Below are 19,519 nucleotides of genomic sequence, written 5' to 3' on the forward strand. Positions count from 1 at the left end.
GAGGGGGCCAGCTGGCACCGGCCGCAGGGCATCCGGGCACGGAGCAGGGATTTGGGGGAGGAAAGGCACGGGGGGCTGCCTGGATCAGGGCAGGGAGGGCTCTCAGCCCCCGGATCCTCGGGGGAACCCCAGTTCCACCCAAAGCACCCCAATCTTGGCGGGGTGATGAGGCCCGGGCCAGGATGGAGATTCCCCCCATGCCACAAAAGGGATGTCCCCTGCTGTCACCCCCCCTCCTTGTCACTGCTGTGCCCCCATCCCACAGAATGGAGGGAGGGGGCTGCATCCTCTTGGAACAGGGGGGGCTAAAAATGCCTCCCTCACCCCTCAGTGCAGGTGTCCCCCACAAACCAGAGATGCCCCCCAGCTCCTCTGCAGAGGTTTCTGACTGAACAGGGGGTGTCCCCCCAGCCCGACCCCCCCCATCAGGGCTCCCCTTTATGGGGGTTGCTCCAGGCCTCCCTCTGCGCTCTCTCTTGGGGATGACCCCCCAAACCACGCTCTCCCTCTGATTTTCCCCCACTCAGAGGACGATCCCCCCCAAACCAGAGTCATCCCCAATAAGGGGTCACCCATCAGAACACCCCCTCCTCACCACTCAAGGCATCCCTGCCCCCCCAGCCCCCAGGGCCCTCCTTTACCGGGGTGCCCCTCCAGCATACCCCCCCAAAATCACGCTGCCCTCGCCCTACCTCGGTTCCCCCCCACCCTAGGGACCCCCCCTTAAACCAGGCTCTCCCTCCATTAAAGGCTCCCCTCACCCAAACCAGGCTCTCCCTCCATTAAAGGTTCCCCTCACCCAAACCAGGCATCCCCCTCCCTTTCTCCGGGTTTCCCCAGCCGGGGGGGGGCTCCGCTAAGCTGGGGACCCCTCCCAAAACCAGGCATACCCCCCATATTTCTGGGGAATATCGCCCTAAACCAGGCTCCCCCTCCTCCCATACCACGATCCCTCCGTCTCCTTTCTCCGGGCTCCTCCAACCTGGGGACCCCCAAAATGAACCTCCCTCCCTTTCTCCGGGCTCCCCCACTTTGGAGGAACCCCTCTTTAACCACGCTCCCTCCCATAAAATCACTCTTCAACCCCCCCCTTTTTTCCGGCCTCCCCCAAACCATGACCCCCCCATAAAGCAAGCAGATTCCCCTCCCCTTTCTCGGGGCTCCCCCAGCTTGGGGACCCCCCCAAACCTCGCTCGCCCCCCGTTTCTCGCGGCCCCCTCCGCCGAGCCCCCCCGCGCCCCCCGCGCAGGCAGGGGGCGCCCTCGCCGCCCCCTCACCCTTGACGATGCGCTCGGTGGTCGGCAGCTTGTTGTGGCCGCGCCCGGACATGGTGGCGGTGGCGGCGGCGGCACCGCTGCCCGCCGTGCCCCGCTCCGCTCCCGTCACCCGGAGCGGGGGCCGCGCGGGTGCTCCCGGCGGACCCGCTGGGCTGCCCCGGCAGCGGCGGCTCCGCGGCGCTGCGCTCCCCCCGTCCCGCCCCCGCCGCCGCCGCCACACCGCCCTCCGCCCTCTGCCCCCCCCCACGCCCGCGCCTGCGCCACGCCCGCCCCGCCCCGCCCGCCATCTTGGAAGGGAAGGGGGCGTTGCTAAGCAACGGGGGGGCAACATGGCGGCGGCCCTGAGGGTGCTTGGCACTGCCCTCGGGCACAGCTTTGCTGGGGAATATCCCCTAAACCAGGCTCCCTTCGCTGGGAGGGACTGTGAGGATCAGCCAGTGCCGCCCCTGCTGTGGGCAGGGGCGCCATACACTATCCCAGCCTGGCCTTGGACACTTCGAGGGATCCGGGGCAGCCACAGCTTCTCTGGAGATTTTATCCCATCCTCACAGCCAAGAATTCCTCCCCAGTATCCCATCCACCCTTTCCCTCTGGCAGTGGGAGTCCCAAGTTTCCTCCTGAAACACATCCAAGAGGTTCCCACACAAAGCGGACACTGACATTTCAGGGGTGTAAAATTCCCACAGGCTTTTTCAATGTCTTCCATTTGAGAAAAAAAAACAAAAACAGACTGGAGATGGAGAAAGGTGCCTGAAAGTCCTTAAGAAAGGACTTTTCCTTCCCAAAATCCCATCCATTCCTGTCCTTGGCAGTGGGAAGCCATTCCCTGTCCTGTCCCTCCATCCTTGTCCCCAGCCCCTCTCCAGCTCTCCTGGAGCTCCTTCAGGGCCTGTGAGGGGCTCTGAGCTCTCTCTGGAGCTTTCTCTTCTCCCTTGGGCACTTCCAGGGATGGAGCAGCTACAGCTCCTCTGGATTTCCATCCCAGCCCCTCCCCACACTCATTCCTTCCAAAAATCCCACCCCAATCTCACTTTTCTCAGTTTGAAGCCATTCCCTGTGTCCTGTCCCTCCATCCCTTGTCCCCAGCCCCTCTCCTGGAGCCCCTTCAGGCCCTGGCAGGAGCTCTGAGCTCTCCCTGGATCCTTCCCTTCCCCAGCTGAACACTCCCAGCTCTCCCAGCCTGGCTCCAGACAGAAAATTTCTGAGGGAAAGGCAAAACAGACACGATGGTCTGTGTCTACCACCTGAAGATGAAGGAGGACACGTTTAGATGGCATATTGGGAAGGAATTCCTGGCTGGGATGGAATTCCCAGAGAAGCTGTGGCTGCCCCTGGATCCCTGGCAGTGCCCAAGGCCAGACTGGAGCAACTTTGGATGGTAAAAGTGTCCCTGGCATGGCAGGGGTGGCACTGGATGGGCTTTAACCAACCCAAACCATTCCAGGAATTCCATTACCCCATCCTGCAGCGTTTTCTGAGGTAACAGCTCAGAATTCAGCAAAAATAAAAGGATTTTGCAGCCCACCCAAAGCCCCCCTGGACGTGCTGATGAGCAGAAGCAAGTCCAACGCTTACCATGACCTTCCTTGCTTAATAAAACATTTTTTTTTTAATAAAATGCCTCAGAATATCAAGATTTGGTTTCTTTAGCTGCAACAAGCTTTCTAAAAATTGAGTTTGCTGCTCAGAGCTGGCAGATGGAGGGGAAATGATGAAGAAAAAGGCAAAAAAGGGGAAGTAAAAAGCAAAGTTTGCTTTTTTTTTTTTTTTTCCCCCTAATGGAGGGTAGGAAAACAAGGACACAAACACTGCCAGGAGCCTGGCTAGTGTGAGCTGGGGACAAATCCAGCATCCCACACCTCCCAGCCAAACCAGGGTTTGGAAATATATTTCAGAAAAATAAAAAAAAAAAAATAAAATAAGCATATATATAAATAATGAAGGGTTTTTGGAGCCGCAAAGGCCGTGCCATGCGGGCAGGCTGGGGGTTGTCAGTGCCACCTTCTGTCAACCGCGCCGCACTGCACAGCCAGGGAAATCCAGCTGGAAAAGCGGGATTGCATCACCCAGCCCCGCTCCAAACCTTCCCCTTGGAAAAATCCTGAGCCAGCAGCGCTCCCACCCCTCTGTGAAAAATGCATGTATTTTATGATTGGCTTTTCGCAAATATTAAAATGAATATTATATGTGTTGTGTTCGAAAGCAATGCTGCATTAATTTTCTTAAGTACTGTGTTAAATATAGTTTTAGGTTATAAAAATTGTTAAAATAGAAACTGTGCTGTGTAAGATGCTTTGCTTAAAAGAAAGGACTTGCAGCGAGATAACAGCCACAGGACACCTGAATCTTTCAGAGAAAAAGAATTTTTGGCCTTCTTATCGGTAGAAACGAACTTCTTCCCAGACCAGACAGAATCCTGTGTTTGAATGGAATTTATGCATCATGTATGCAGTGTATGAATATTTAACAGGCTATTGTTCTTAAGGGTTAATCCTTTGTTAGCTGGGTTCTTTTTCGGGCTCGTGCTGCCCAGAAAAGGTACCCGGACGTCCATAACTCTTTGTTTTTATTGTCTCATATTGTCTTAATTCAATTTGTCCAAATTGTTATTACTCGTATTGTGTTGCTATTTTTATAACTATTTTATTACTATTAAACTTTTAAAAATTTTAAAAACAAGTGATTGGTATTTTTCATACCTCCAACCCCAGCAGTAAGAGGATTTCACTGCCCAGCACGCCTGGGACCCTCCCGTCATTACAGAATATATTTTATTTATGGAATTTTACAAATATCTGTACAATTCACGTGACATTTAAGTTAACGCTCTTTGTTTCTCTCCTACAACACCTGAGTTATAATTTGAAATACTGAGATGGAACTCGAGGGGAAGGAGACACGGATGAAAATCCACGAGGGGCTGGGTTTGGGTGGGTTCCCATCCCTTTCCCACTGGCAGGTGCCAGCCTGCCCAGGGGGAACAGGAGCTCTTTCCTTGGTGGCAGCCTCAATTCTCACCCCAAATAATCCCAAATTTCTGGGGTGCCTGCCCAGGGGGAACAGGAGCTCTCTCTCCTTGGTGGCAGCCTCAATTCTCACCCCATAATCCCAAATCTCTGGGTTTTCTGCCCAGGGGGAACAGGAGCTCTCTCTCCTTGGTAGCAGCCTCGATTTTCACCCCATAATCCCAAATTTCTGGGGTGCCTGCACAGGGGGAACAGGAGTTCTTTCTCCTTGGTGGCAGGGCAGCCTCAATTCTCACCCCAAATAATCCCAAATTTCTGGGTTTTCTGCCCAGAGGGAACAGGAGCTCTCCTTGCTGGCAGGTCAGCCTTAGTTCTTCCCCAAATCCCAAATCTTTGGGTTGCCTGCACAGGGGGAACAGGAGTTCTTTCTCCTTGGTGGCAGGGCAGCCCCAATTCTCACCCCAAATAATCCCAAATCTCTGGGTTTTCTGCCCAGGGGGAAGAAGAGCTCGCTCTCCCTGGTGGCAGTCTCAATTCTCACCCCATAATCCCAAATCTCTGGGGGAACAGGAGCTCTCTCTCCTTGGTGGCAGCCCCAATTCTCACCCCAAATAATCCCAAATCTCTGCGTTGCAGATTCCTCAGGAAACAGGGATAAACTGGAAACGAGGAGATGGCAGAGTTGTGATCCCCACAGTGAATCCTGCCGGCTCTGAGCACACCAAGCCCTGCTCTGTGCCACCTCCCAGCTCTTGTCCAGAGGGGACAAACCCCCCATTGCCCCCTGTCCTCCCTCACCGAGGCTTTTCCAGCAGCTCTGCCAGCCCCATGGTGTTTATGGTGTTTTCCAAGTGCTTCCTTGAGAGAGAGCAGAGGGCACCGGTGCCAGTGGAAGGACTCAGATTTTCCACATCGACTCACTCAGCTGGGGCTGCTGCTCTCTCAAGCAAGGAAAAAGTGTTTCCAATGGCCCTTTGGTGCTGGAACCTGCAGCACAGGGAATGCCTGCCAGGTGATGAATGACTGCCCCAGGCAGCACAGGCCACGCTGCTCTGCTCCACTGGGAAAAGTGACTTTTGGGGACAATCCACAAGGGACACCACAGGGGACAAAGCAGAGCCTGGCTCTCCTTGAGGGAATCACCCAAGGACTGTGTGACACCTTCAGGTCACCCAAAAAGGCTCCCTCCAGAACTGATGTTTATGTTTTGGGGTGCAGGACAAAGCCAAAATCCAGGGGTGCTGAGGGGACAAATGCCCAGACTAGAAAAGCCACCGAGTGCAGGTGATGATCCACGAGGATCCTGGCAGTGCCACAGGGCACGGGCTCGGTGACAGCTGTTGGGAGCTTAGGAACAACATCACCCAGCTGGGAACTACAGGAATTCAGGGATTACAGGGATCCAGCCAGGGCACAACGCTGCCAGGGGTGCTGAGCCTGTGCCAGGGCCCTCTGTCTGAGATGGGCAGGAATAACACCTGGCACAGCCTCAGGTTTGCTTTCCTCACGGGGCAAAGGGAAGGTGTGGGAGCCTCAGCTCCAGCACAGTGCCACAAACCCTGTCACACCCCACACACCCGCACAGGTGGGCAGAGAAGGAAAACACTTCACCATCACCTGCACCTCTCCTCCATCCCAATCCAGCCCCAAACCACGAGGGATTCCCCTGAATCCACACGGCCACAAGCTTACACCAGGTACAGGACGAGGGGAAAAAGGGGTGTGAGGGAACCTCAAGCAACACAGGTGGGGTGGACAACCTTATCAATATGATAATAAGTAATTCACCTAGTGAATCTGGAACGCCAGCCCGGAGGCAGAGCTGGGAGGTGCCTGGAACACCCTTCTCTGGCTACTCCCTAAGGCTGGGAACACACAACCTGAAGAGGTTCACAGTCTGATTTTGCTTTTAAAAACACCCCCCACCCCCACCCTGAACCTTAGCACTGTTTAAAAACTGGTGGCTGTTCCTGGGTGTCACCATGAGCTTGGACACAGCCTGAGGAGAAACCCCTGGGCTGGAGCCTGCGGCCGGGCAGGGCTCTGCTCTCATCCCCTGCTGAGAGGAGGAGCTGGGCTTTGCCCCTCATTCCAGCTGCACGGACTGAAGGGAGGGTCAGGGCACCCTGGCAGGCTTCTCCCAGCAGCCCAAGTGTCACTCCAAGCCAGTTTGGTGTGCTCTGCTCTGGGCACTGACACCCAAAATGTGCTTTGAAACCCCTGCCCTCTTCACCCCACTCGTGCCAGGGCGTTGTCCAGGCTGAAACGGAGCAAAAGCAGTTGGATGATGGTGACATCCTCCTCATCCTCAGAGAGCACAGCTGTGGGGAACGCTCTGAGAAGGGTCTGTCCCTGTCTGTGCCCATCACACACCCCCAGAGGGGTCAGGACAGCCTCATGTGCCATGGGAACACTCCAAGCACCACGGCTGGAGCAGCTCCTGTCTCCCCGTTCCATCCTTCCTGGGAGAGGCGAGGAGAGAAGGGAAATGACACTGGACAAAGTCAGGTCAGTCCTATGGGAAGGGGAATTCCACTCCCCTCAGCCTTAAACCAGAAGAAAATCCAGGTAATAGCTTTCAAAGCAACGCCTCTCCTGTAGTGTGACGTCAGTGCCCGCACAGGTACCGTCGGATGTTTGCAGCAGGGAAAGGAAAGAAAAATAACAAAAAAAAAAAAAAAAAAAAAAAAAAAAAAAAGAAAAAGAAAAAACCATCCCCCCCCCCAAAAAAAAAAACCATGGAAAAATTGGATCAGGGCTGCAGCTCAGGCTGGTCCTACCCTATCTGGATCTGCCCAGAGTACATGGTGAGCAGCACCATGATGGTGAAGCCCGTGAGCAGCCCCGCGTTCTGGATGGCGAAGGTGATCAGGGCGCTGCCGTTCTGCTCATCCTCCCGGCTCACCTCGTTCATCTCAGGGAACTGCAGGGGCAAACATTGGGGTGGAGGGCTCAGTGACAGCCCCATCCTTCCTCAGCAAGCACCCACCAGCCTCCCATCCCGGGGATTTCAGCCAAAGCAGAGATATCTGCATGTGCCAAGGGGACAGAGCAAACCCCGTTCCCTTGGCAGGCTGAGAGCAAGCAGAGCTTTTCCTAGGATAAAATCCCAGGGCTCAGCATTCCAGGCTCAGGATTGGGGGCTCAGGATTTACCATGTCAGCCAGTGCTATGTACAGGAACATCCCTCCAGCCAGAGCAAAGATCCAGTTGGCAGAGAAGTGGCTGCCGGCCACGATGCCGAAGGCCAGGCCCACGTAGCAGCAGCAGGCAGAGATGAAGTTGAAGAAAAGTGCCTGGCGAATGGTCATCCCAGCATTGAGCAGGATCACAAAGTCCCCTGAGGGAGAAGAAGGTGGGAGGATGAGGAGGGAAGGGCCATCAGCAGCACTGGGACAGCACCGACTTGAACTCACAGAAACCCGGAATATCCCGAGTTGGAAAGGACACAGAGGATCAGAGTCCAACCCCTGGAGTTCACACAACACCCCAAACATCACAGATGTGCCAGCTCAAGTGTGGGTTCCCTGTGGCTGCTGGCACTGACCATCACACTGCCCCTAAATTTGGACATTTACACCCAAACCTGCCTCTCCTTCACTGACCATTCCACTACTCCTAAATTCAGCCATTCACACCCAAACCTGCCTCTCCTTCACTGACCATTCCACTACTCCTAAATTCAGCCATTTACACCCAAACCTGCCTCTCCTTCACTGATCTCTCCACTGCTCCTGAATTCAGACATTCACATCCAAACCCACCTCCCTCCTCATCTGCCCCTAAATTTGGACATTCACACCCAAACTTGCCTCCCACTCACTGACCACAGCTCTGTCCCTAAACCCACAAACTCACACCCAAACCCCCTTCCCCTCCACTGACCTCTCCAAATTCAGACATTCCCACCCAAAGCTGCTTCCCCTGCACTGACCACTCCAAATTCAGACATTCCCACCCAAACCCACCTCTGACCGCTCCAAATTCAGACATTCCCACCCAAATCCCCTTCCCCTTCATTGACCACTCCAAATTCAGACATTCCCACCCAAACCCACCTCTGACCTCTCCAAATTCAGACATTCCCACCCAAATCCCCCTCTGACCTCTCCAAATTCAGACATTCCCACCCAAACCCCCTTCCCCTTCACTGACCACTCCAAATTCAGACATTCCCACCCAAATCCCCCTCTGACCTCTCCAAATTCAGACATTCCCACCCAAACCCCCTCTGACCTCTCCAAATTCAGACATTCCCACCCAAATCTCCCTCTGACCTCTCTAAATTCAGACATTCCCACTCAAATCCCCTTCCCCTTCACTGACCTCTCCAAATTCAGACATTCCCACCTGAACCCCCCTCCCCTTCACTGACCTCTCCAAATTCAGACATTCCCACCCAAATCCCCCTCTGACCACTCCAAATTCAGACATTACCCCCCAAACCCCCCTGTGACCTCTCCAAATTCAGACATTCCCACCCAAATCCCCCTCTGACCTCTCCAAATTCAGACATTCCCACCCAAATCCCCTGCCCCTTCATTGACCACTCCAAATTCAGACATTCCCACCCAAACCCCCCTCTGACCACTCCAAATTCAGACATTCCCACCCAAATCCCCTGCCCCTTCATTGACCACTCCAAATTCAGACATTCCCACCCAAACCCCCCTGTGACCTCTCCAAATTCAGACATTCCCACCCAAACCCCCTTCCCCTTCACTGACCTCTCCAAATTCAGACATTCCCACCCAAATCCCCCTCTGACCTCTCCAAATTCAGACATTCCCACCCAAACCCGCCTCCCCCCTCCCAAACCAACGAGGTGTTGAGGGTTTGTTTTTTTTTTTTGTCTTCAGATGCCTCCATCTAAATTTAAATCTCAGACATCATATTACCTCGTTATTTTTAGAGCGGCGATTACTCAGAGCAGTTTACAGCCCTCCCTCTCCCCCCTCTCAGCAGCATCACTGTTCACTCCACCCCAAATCTGCTTTTCTGGATGGACAAAGGACAGACTCCAGAGGGAGCAGGAGCAGGGGCAGCCCCGAGGAGTCACATACCCAGCTCGTGTGGGAACTCCTCACACAGGATGGCCACGGAGGTGCTGATCCCTTGGAAAACCGACACGGTGAAGGAGGCGCCGATGGCCAGGCCGTCGATGAAGTTGTGGAGGCCGTCACTGAGCGTGATCATCCAGGCCAGAGTGCCAATGTCCGAGTACCTGACCTCCTTCAGCCAGTAGCACGCGCTCTGGGAGGCCTGCAGGTCCTGCCACAGCCCCCCAAAACGGGGATCAGCACCCAAATCCCTCCTCCAGATGGGAAAACCACCCCGTTAATCATTAAGCTGGCACAGCGGAGCTGTTTGGTCCTGTCACAGATATCTTTTGTGAAAAATCCTTTCCTTAGGATTTTTCCTCCTGAGAGGCCTCAGGAACAAAATGTAAACATTGATTATCTGCTGCTGTGGAATGCAACAGGTGCATCTGGGATTGGTCTCATGTGGTTGTTTTTAATTAATTGCCAATCACAGTCAGCTGGCTCAGACAGAGAGTCTGAGCCACAAACCTTTGTTATCATTCTTTGCTATTCTATTCTTAACCAGCCTTCTGATGAAACCTTTTCTTCTATTCTTTTAGCATAGTTTCAATGCAATATATATATCATAAAATAATAAATCAGCCTTCTGAAACATGGAGTCAGATCCTCCTCTCTTCCCTCATCCTCAGAGCCCTGTGAGCACCATCACAGGTCCCACCACACACAGAGAATTTGGGCTGCAGAACTGCTTTTAACTGATTTGGTCATGATGCCACGGCATGAGGCGCTCACCTGGACAGACAGGGAGCCCACCACAGCCTTGTCATCCCCCGAGGGGGGCTTGCACTCCAGGTCACTGGTGATGTGTGGGATCATGTGGTCCAGGTCCCCGTTCTGCAGCTTTTCTGTGACCCCCTCCTCCCGGTCCTTCTTGGAGGGCAGAGCCTCGGGGCCGTAGTGGCTGTGCCCATGGTGGTGCTGTGGGATCAGGGCTGTCACTCATCCTGGTATTCCTGCTCTTTCCCACCCTGCCATGCTGACATTCCTGCTCTTTCCTGCCCCACTACCCTGAAATTCCTGCTCTCTCCCACCCTGCCACCTCAATATCCCTGCTGTTTCCCACCCCTCCATCCCGTTATCCCTGCTCTTTCCAACTCAGCTATCCCGTTATCCCTCTGGTTTCCCACCCCACCATCCCAAAATTCCTGCTGTTTCCCAACCCTCCATCCTGAAATTTCTGCTGTTTCCCACCCTTCCATCACAAAATTCCTCCTGTTTCACACTCTTCCATCCCAATATCCTTGCTGTTTCCCACCCCACCATCCCAACACCACCATCCCAATTTCCCTGCTGTTCCCATCCCACCATCCCAAAATTCCTGCTGTTTCCCACCCTTCTATTCTGAAATTCCTACTGTTTCCCACCCCACCACCCCACCATCCCTGCTCTTTCCAACCCAGCCATCCCATTACCCCTGTGGTTTCCCACCCTTCCATCCCAATTTCCCTGCTGTTCCCATCCCACCATCCCAAAATTCCTGCTATTTCTCACCCCACCATCCCTGCTCTTTCCAACCCAGCCATCCCGTTATCCCTGTGGTTTCCCACCCCACCATCCCAAAATTCCTGCTGTTTCCCAACCCTTCATCCTGAAATTTCTGCTGTTTCCCACCCTTCCATCCTGAAATTCCTACTGTTTCCCACCTCACCATCCCATTATCCCTGCTCTTTCCAACCCAGCCATCCCATTACCCCTGTGGTTTCCCACACCACCATCCCAAAATTCCTGCTGTTTCTCACCCCACCATCCCTGCTCTTTCCAACCCAGCCATCCCATTACCCCTGTGGTTTCCCACACTTCCATCCCAAAATTCCTGCTGTTTCCCACCCTTTCATCCCAAAATTCCTGCTGTTTCTCACCCCACCATCCCTGCTCTTTCCAACCCAGCCATCCTGTTATCCCTGTGGTTTCCTACCCCACCATCCCAAAATTCCTGCTGTTTCCCACACCACCATCCCAATTTCCCCGCTGTTTCCCACCCCACCATCCCAAAATTCCTCCTGTTTCTCACCCCACCATCCCCTGCTGCCCCTCACCTGGTCCTTCTGCTTCAGGAGCATCTTCAGGATCTTCTCCGTGAAGAAGAAGAGGTAGAAGCCCCCGAACACCACAGCGGATTTGGAGACGTAATAATCTTCCTGAGGGTTGAATCCAAACGCCTGCAGGCAGGAGGGGAGCCAGGAGAGGATGAGGAGCAGGCCCTGGCAGTGCCCTTCATCTGCCTTTGCCCCTGGGGTGACATTGGAGGGGTGGCACAGCTCTGAGCTCCCTCTGAGGAGCAGCTGCCTTGGGGACAAGCTCAGGACGCACCTTTGTGCACCTTTAATCTCCCTCACTCCCTCCCTGAGGCATTGCATCCAGCACCTGCCAAAACCACTCGGGGACCTACCTCCAGGGCTAGAAAAAGCCAGAAAAGGCAACAAAACAAACCAGGGATCTCCCTGGAGCCATTCCCTTCCAAACTCCAGCTCCGAGGGGCTTCCAGCCCTCCATACCTCGCTCTGGGCTCCCTTCCGACGCCGCCTTCCCCTTGTCCAGCCAGAGAGAGCCAGAAACAGCCCCAGAGAGAGAGAGAGAAAAGCACAGACCCGCCAGTCCTCTCCCTACCTCGGGAATGAGCTGGAAGAGGGCGTTGGAGTAGAGAGTTCCAATCGCCAGAGCTATGAAGTAGAGGAGCAGCCGCTTGTAAAATGTCTTCTTCATGAAGGGCACCACGCTGGCTCCCACCAGCGAGCACAGGGAGATGACGGAGACGCAGAGGAAACCGTAACCCCACACTGGCAGAGCCAAACCCACCCCAGGAGATGGGAGATGGGAAGGGAGGAGATCAACGTGGGGTTATGGGCAGGGGGAGGAATCCACAGCGACAGCACAGAGAGAGGAGGGAGGGAGGGAGAGAAGAGGACATTCATTAGTGATTGTTGTTCATCTGGCGCCACCTCCACAGGGCGAACCCGGCGCTCGGCGGCTTTGGGAATCTCAGCTGAGCTTTGGCAGCCAGGCTGTGTCCCAGCCAGCCCCCAGCTGTGCTCCAGGAGCCATTCCCAAGCCACAGAGTGCCAGGTCCCCCCAGCACCTCGTACACTCCAGCCCCATCCTGCAGCCACGGCGCTCCGGGTGCTGGCAGGGCTGGAGGGTACCTCTGGCATTTCAATTCCTGGCAGATCAGGAATTAGAGGCGCTTGGTTTTTATGTCCAGCAAATAAAAGTTGCAGTTCTGGAGCTGAAAAGCTTGGAAAAACATCCCACTGCCAGCACGGATGAGGTGCTCGCTGCCCGACAGCAAACAGGCAACGCCAGGGGGAAAAACCCACTGGGAATTTTAAGGATTTTAAGGTTGGATGTGCCAAATCCAGCTCATGCTCTGAGGAGGCACCTGGACCACGTTCAAAAGGTTTCCAATCCGGGTGGATTTATTCAGCTCCAGAACTGCGCAATTACAACACAATTAATTTGCGATATTTCCGTCGGTCCCATCAGAGCACCAGGATACCTCATGGAAGGCAGAACCCTTGTGGGAACACTGGGCTGGGAAATCAAGTAAGGGGAAAAAAAAAAAGGCAATTAAAGGATTTGTAAAAGTTGGCTGATTCCAGAGGAAGCCAGGCTGTTCTCTGTGCTTTTATATGGATATTTGATCATATTTTCATGGATATTTCCCATTTTTTTCCCTGAAATGTGGCTGAGCATGGATGAACTCATGGATGCCCAAAGCAGAAGCAAACAGCTTCTCCCAGCACATTCCCACTCCTTAGACGTGGCACGGAGGACACTGAGGGTTTCCTGGTGCTCAGAGGGGTGAGAAAAGCCCTGTGCAGCCCCTTGAGCCAAGCCCTGAGCCTCGGGTGACGAGGGGTCGGATCGATTCGGCGGGGTGGAGGCAGAGAGGAGGCGCCCCCGGAGACGGGAGAGAGGCAGGGACGTTCTACCGCACCTCTGGGATGAGCTGGAAGAGCGCGTTAGAGAGCAGCGTGCCGATGGAGAGCGCGATGAAAAACAGCAGCACCCGGCTGAAAAAGGCCTTCTGGGAGCACGGCACGATGAGGACTCCGAGCAGGGAGGCCACGTTAATCATGGACACACTGAGAAAACCAAAGCCCCACACTGCGGAACGAGAAGAAACGAGGGCCAGACATTACCGAGGCTCTCGGAGAGCCCGGACCCGGGCGGCTGGGAAAGGCTCCGGGGCTGCTCCGGGTGCTCCAGCTGCGACAAAACCATCCTGGTTGGTGCAGGGAAGGTGGGAATGAAGCCAGGGGTTGCTCAGAGAAGGTTTTGCCCAGCCAGCCCCAGCGTGGGAGAAGCCGAGCTGTGCTCAGGGACGCTGATCCAAGACCTTGGGCAGCGTTGGCACAGGGGTGGGTGGGAGCTGGCTGAGCATCCACCGGCAGCTGGAGGCCAGCAGGTCCCTCCAGGTCACCCCCTCCCACCCAGGGAACCCCACAGCAGAGTCCCCTCCTCATCCAGCTATCCTGGAGGCACAGAGGTTATCCCAGAAAACACAGCGAGGAAAACTCGGTCAGGACTGCCAGCTGCTGGAGGAGGGAACTCCCAGGAGTGAGAGCTGTCTGCTCCTCACGTCCCCAAGCTCCAGAACCAGGCAGAGCCTGTAGCCCCCCCCCCCAGCACCCCAATTACCTTCAGCTGAGCTGGGCCTGCTCTCCTCTGTCTGCTCGTTCTCCTCATTTTCCAGGTTTTCCGAGGCGCACGCCCCCGACTCCAGCTGCTGCAGGATGGTGGGGCAGAACTCCTTGAACTCGCTGTGCCCCACAGGGGAGCCCTCGCTCAGGTTGTGGATGGCAAAAAGCTCCACAGAGCTGAAGCACTGGGGGAGGGAAGGGACAGAAATGAGCCTTGAGATCCCCACAGCTCCGCAGGGAGATCTCAGGGAAGTTTTGGGGGAGGTTTTGGGGGTCCCCTCCTTACACGGGAGAGGTTGAGGCGCTGCTGAGGAGTTTGGGAGACATTGGCGTGTCCCACTCCCACATCCAGGCGGTTCAGCAGGGCCTTGAGCTGCTTCAGGCTCAAGGTCTGGCTCTCCCCGTAGCGCTGGAGCAGATCCTGCAGGAAGGAGGCAGCCGAGACGCCGGGGCCGTCCCTGCCCGCCCGGACCTGCGGGCAGGGGAGGAGGCAGAGCAGCAGGAGCAGGCAGCAGCTCCGGGGGCCCACGCTGGGGATCATGGTGCCTCTGGGATGCTGGGAGAGAAACCACACTGCTGTTGGCTTTGGCATTGCCAGCGCTCCGACCGCGGCTGCTCCACCCCACCGATGGATTTATCCTCGGGGAGAGGGGGAATGGCACTGCAAACACCCGGATCCTACGGAGCATTTTTCCAGCATTTTTCCACAACCTTTCCATGCAAAACCACCCCCTCCTCCTCCACCCTGAGCCACCCCAAGCCCCTCACTCACCCTGGGGGGCTGCCAGCACACGGCTCCTGGGGGCTCTCCAGCTCCGCAGCGCCTCGGGCACCCTGGGAAGAGCAGGATGGTTGGGAAGCGGGCAGGGCTGTGCCAACACCCAGCTGTGCCAGCTCTGGAGGGGGGTGAGGAGTCACCCTCCAGGCCTGGCCACGCGTGGGTCCCCTCGGTGTCACCAACGCCGCAATGCCAGCGCTCGGAGGGACACGGCAGCCCCGGGGACAGAGGTGGCCTGTTGATGAGGTTATAATTTAACCAGGATAATTACCATGAACCGAGTGAGCTTCCCCGCTCTAACTGTAGGTGCCTTTATAGTGTTTGCCCAGAATCAATCCTTGCCCTCTCCGTCCCTTTCATTTGTGCCGGGAATTGATAAAAGAGGGGTGGCACAGCCGCGGGGTGCAAAGGAAGGGGCGCAGGGAGAGGAGGGGACGCCAGGCACGACCTGCACGTCCACCTTGGGAGGCTCCCAGGGGCCTGGAGCTCAGGCTGCCTTCCTGGGAAAGCTCCCCTGAAAGGTGGATAGCAAATTTAGGAGAAAATAAAAATGCAGCAGCCATCCCAGTCCCAGTGTGGGGCTCCAGGTGCACCTCCTGATCCCCCTGGAGGGGCTCCCGACCCAGCCCTGGACACCCCACAGCGCCTGGCCTGTGCTGACAGCTCACAGGCTCCAGGCTCTTCCAAAAACCAGGACATTTTTGAGGCCTGGCCAAGCAATTGTTCCAAAAATAACCTGAGGCCAGGATTTCCACGCTGAGGGGCTGCAGGGAACCCGCAGGACCCCGCTCCCCATGCAGGACCCCAGTGCCCCTGAAGGCTCCCACATTCCCACAGGTTTTACCAGCTTACCACCACTTTGTGAGCTTTGTTCTCCGGGAGCTTTTAGCCTTCTCCTGCCAGGGCTTAGCTCGGATGCTTTGACTTAACCCCTCTCCTCCCAAAACGAGGGAGGGAGCTCATCCAGAGCCGTGCTGGGAACACTCTGCTGGGTGGGGGGAACCGAGGGACCCAGCGAGCCCAGACCCTTCCTCTGCCTCCCTATCCCAACCCACCCTTCCAGGTGGGACATCCAGGCTGCCGGTGACACCCACAGGTGCTGGCACACAGCCCAACGTGCCAAAGGTTTGTCCCGCTGGCTGCCCTTTCCAGCCGGGTGCTCCCCAAATCCCCGGTGCCACCGGGAGCCCTCGGAGCACACCGAGTGCCAAGGCACGCAGCTTTCCGCTGCCAAAACCCCTCCCGGGGGTTCCTCCCGAAGCCGGGCTCAGCCGGATACATCCAGGCTGGAAAACCGGACCTCAACTTTCCCCTCGCTGCCAAAGGAAAGGCAGGAAGGGCAGAGCCGGCCACAGGCTGCACAGGCTCGCTCCGTTTTAGGGCAAAACGAGGTGGAGGAGCCGCCCCTGAGGAAGAGAAGCGCCCAAAGAGGCACATCCCCGGGGGCTCCGACCTGCTGCAGTCCCGGGGCAAAGCAGCACACCCAGCCCAACATCCCGGGACAAACCCAAAGAACAGCGAGCCTCGCCATCCCCACCGCCAGCTGCGACCCCCGCGGAGCCCCCCGGCCTCCTGCCCGCTACCTTCAAGGGCGTTCTCGCACCGGGATGCGCTCCCGGAGCACGGAGCCAGCGCCTGACCTATTTTATTTATCGGGCTGGGGCACGGACAGAGCGCTGCCACGCCGAGGGACGGCTGCCCGGGAGGGATGTGCCCGGGAGCGATGCCACGACAGCAGCACGCAGCTGCCGAGGCCGGGCAAACCCTTCCCATCCCATCCCATCCCATCTGCCCGGAGCTCAGCGGTGCCGGCCGCAATCCGCGCATCCCCCAGGGTGACGCCGGGAACGGGAACCGCTGGCACGGCCGAGCATGACCCCGCCGACGTCAGCCCCGAAATCTGCGCAGGGATTGCCGCAAACCGCGGGGGGACAGGGCCAGCGGGACCCCGAGTTCCAGCCCCGGAGCCGTCCCGGTGCTGCCGGCGCTCGGAGCCTGCGGGGCCTTCCGGGGCAGCCGCGCTCCACGTGTCCTGCGGCACGGAGGGCTCCGGAGGTTTCCCGTGCCCTGCGGCTGTCCCGGGGCTGGCAGCGGACCCGTTCCTGGGTCACCGACACCCTGGAGCCTCCGCACGCAGTCCTGTCCTTTCCTTGCCCGCGATCGCAGCGCCGGGCGGGCAGAGGGGCAGCGGGACCGGGACATCCCCCGGGCATCGCACCCCACAGGGACCCCCCGGTCCTGCCCAGTGCCCCCCGGGCCGGAGCTGCTGCTGCCGCCCGCTCCCTGCCCCATCCCAGGCTCTCCCCATCCCACCGCCGCTGCCTGGTCCCAGAGCTTGCACTGGTGGTGCCAGACCCCATACCTGGGCCCTGCACCCCAAAACTGAGTCCTGCACCCCATAACAGGGTCCTGCACCTCTGACCCCACCTCCACCTGCACCCTCCCCTGCTCCAGACCGCACGGGCTGCCCCAAAACGAGCTCCCATGGCTGCCCCAAGGACCGGCCCCAAACCCCAAACAGCCGCTCCCTGCATCCTTCATCCCTCCCTGCATCCCCCATCCCCATCCGGGGCTCGGGGCCGGCCGCAGCCCGCTCCCCCCGCTCTGCTGCCTCCGTCCCCGCGGGGCTCGTTCCCGCAGCCGGTTCCCCATCACACGGCAGGGCTGCCGTGCCTGTCCCGTGCCTGTTCCGTGCCTGTCCCGGTCCATCCCGGTCCTACCTCCGCTCCCGCTCCCGCCGCCGCCGCCGCTCGGGGCCACGCAGCGCGCACGCGCGGCCGCCGGCACGGGGAGCGCTCCCATTGGCTGCCCCCGCCGCTGGCCACGCCCCCTCCGCCTGAGGCCCCGCTCCCTCAGCGGCGCCGCGCCGGGACCCCCAAAAACCCCACCTGGGAACCCCCAAAATTCCCACCCGGAAACCCAAAAATCCCACCCGGGAACCCAAAAATCCCACACGGGACCCCAAGAATCTCACCCAGGACAACCCAAAATCTCACCCGGGAACCCAAAAATCCCACCCAGAGTCCCAAAAATCTCACCCGGGACACCAAATACTTCATCCAGGAACCCCCAAAAATCTCACCCAGGACCCCCTAAAAAAATCCCACCCGGGAACTGCCAAAAATCTCACCCAGAACCCCAAAAATCCGACCCGGGACCCCAAAAATCTCATCCGGGACCCCCAAAAATGCCATCCAGGAACCCCCAAAAATCCCACCCGAGAACCCAAAAACCTCACCCGGGACCCCCTAAAAAACCCTATGCAGAACCCCCACAAACCTCACCCAGGACCCCAAAAATCCTACCCAGGACACCAAAAACCTCACCCGGGACCCCAAAAATCCCACCCGGGAACCCCAAAAATCCCACCTGAAAACTCCCAAAAATCTCAACTGGGACCCACTAAAAAAATCCTACCCAGAACCCCCAAAAATCTTACCCAGGATCCCCAAAATTTTCACCCAGACTCCCCTAAAAATCCCACATGGGAACCCCCAAAAATCTCATCCAGGATCTCAAAAATCCCACTCCGGAACCCCCAAAAATCTCACTCAGGAACCCCAAAATTTTTACCCAAAACCACCTAAAAAATCCCACCCGGGAATCCCCAAAATCTCACACAGGACCCCCCAAAAAATCCCACCCAGGAACCCCCAAGAACCTCAGCTGGTACCCCCAAAAATCTCACCTAGAATCCCAAAAATCCCACTCGGCACCCCCTAAAAAATCCTAACCAGAACCGCAAAAAATCTTACCCAGGATCCCCAAAATTTTTACTCAAAATCCCCTAAAAAATCCCACCTGGGAAACCCCACAAATCCCACTTGAGACCTTAAAAATCCCAGTCGGGAACTCCCAAAAACCTCACCCAGGATCCCCAAAATTTTCACTCAAAATCCCCTAAAAAATCCCACTTAGGAAACCCCACAAATCCCACTCAAGACCTTAAAAATCCCAGTCAGGAACTCCCAAAAATCTCACCCAGGATCCCCAAAATTTTCTCCCAGAACCCCCTAAAAAACCCCACATGGGAACCCCTAAAAATCTCACCCAGGATCCCTCAAAATTCCCACCCAGTACTCCCTAAAAAAATCCCACTCAGGGACCCCAAAACCCTGTCTGGGACTCCTTAATAAATCCCACCTGGAACCCCAAAACCCCCATCTGGGACTCCCCAAAAATCTCACCTGGGAACCCCAAAAATCCCACCTGGAACCCCAAAACCCCACCCAGGACCCCCTAAAAAATCCCACCTGAGATCCCCAAGCTGCTCCAACCCCCCTTTTCTTGGGCACTGGGACCCCCAAACACACCCCAGGAACATCAAGACCCCCCGAAAATCCCACCTGGGACCCCCCAGATTGCCCCAAAACATCCCCTGGGACCCCCTCAAAACCCATCTAGGGGTATTGGGACCCCATGGACCCCCACCCTGAGGGGACCCCACAGGTCCCCCAGCACCCCCCTAGGGGCACCTCAAACACCCTTTAGGGGTACAGGGCACCCCAAGGACCCTCCAAACACCCCTTGGGACCCCCCTCAAACCCTTCCTGAGGGGTCACAGCACCAAAAATCCCCTGGGGTGGGGCTGGGGGACCCCCAGGAAAAATCCAGGGGGGACAAATCCAAGCAGGCAGAGCCACCCTGGCTCCTCTCCCTGTGCCAGGAAAAGGCAGAGCTGGGCTAGAAAATGCTGCTGGATGGGGTCAGAGCTGGGGGGGAACCCCCAAAATCCCAGCCCAGCACCCCCCAAGGG

General features: G+C 56.9%; 2 protein-coding genes across 13 annotated transcripts in view; both read right to left on the reverse strand.

The window, feature by feature from the left end:
• Positions 1-1,506, reverse strand: part of PPP3CC (protein phosphatase 3 catalytic subunit gamma) — a 79,036-nt gene extending 77,530 nt beyond the window's left edge. For 7 of the 8 annotated variants that reach the window (XR_012583848.1, XR_012583847.1, XR_012583846.1 and 4 more), the window contains exon 1: positions 1,278-1,506. Coding sequence is in view for 3 of the 8 variants with exons in the window: in XM_074559319.1 (XP_074415420.1) it covers positions 1,278-1,329 (52 nt within the window). In the remaining 5 variants the exon portion in view is untranslated. The remainder of the gene's footprint in view (positions 1-1,277) is intronic. The other variant, XM_074559318.1, reaches the window with a different exon arrangement.
• Positions 1,507-3,826: 2,320 nt separating this feature from the next.
• SLC39A14 (solute carrier family 39 member 14) lies at positions 3,827-17,604 on the reverse strand. 5 transcript variants are annotated; one of them, XM_074559086.1, is made up of 11 exons: positions 17,484-17,604; positions 14,758-14,819; positions 14,272-14,541; positions 13,984-14,170; positions 11,953-12,122; positions 11,382-11,504; positions 10,078-10,263; positions 9,307-9,514; positions 7,399-7,583; positions 4,692-7,166; positions 3,827-4,443 (listed from the first exon to the last, which is right to left on the reverse strand). In XM_074559086.1, the coding sequence occupies exons 1-10, from the start codon at positions 17,563-17,565 to the stop codon at positions 7,020-7,022; spliced, it is 1,620 nt and encodes a 539-aa protein (XP_074415187.1). In that variant the 5' UTR covers positions 17,566-17,604; the 3' UTR covers positions 3,827-4,443; positions 4,692-7,019. The 5 variants fall into 5 exon arrangements, with proteins under 5 accessions (XP_074415187.1, XP_074415186.1, XP_074415185.1 ...); XM_074559085.1 differs by lacking the exons at positions 11,953-12,122; positions 17,484-17,604 and adding exons at positions 13,280-13,449; positions 16,347-17,033; XM_074559084.1 differs by lacking the exon at positions 17,484-17,604 and adding an exon at positions 16,347-17,026 and having other exon boundaries at positions 3,827-4,364.
• Positions 17,605-19,519: the final 1,915 nt, after the last annotated feature.

Source organism: Zonotrichia albicollis, chromosome 26 (assembly GCF_047830755.1).
Source record: "Zonotrichia albicollis isolate bZonAlb1 chromosome 26, bZonAlb1.hap1, whole genome shotgun sequence".
Lineage (NCBI taxonomy): Eukaryota > Metazoa > Chordata > Aves > Passeriformes > Passerellidae > Zonotrichia > Zonotrichia albicollis.

Coding starts and splice junctions, on each gene's coding strand:
- SLC39A14 (XM_074559085.1), bottom strand. CDS start 16,590: ATGCGCGGATTGCGGCCGGCACCGCTGAGCTCCGGGCAGATGGGATGG. Junction 14,820..16,346: donor GTGCGAGAACGCCCTTGAAG/GTAGCGGGCAGG, acceptor TGCTCTTCCCAG/GGTGCCCGAGGCGCTGCGGA. Junction 7,167..7,398: donor ACATAGCACTGGCTGACATG/GTAAATCCTGAG, acceptor TTGCCCCTGCAG/TTCCCTGAGATGAACGAGGT.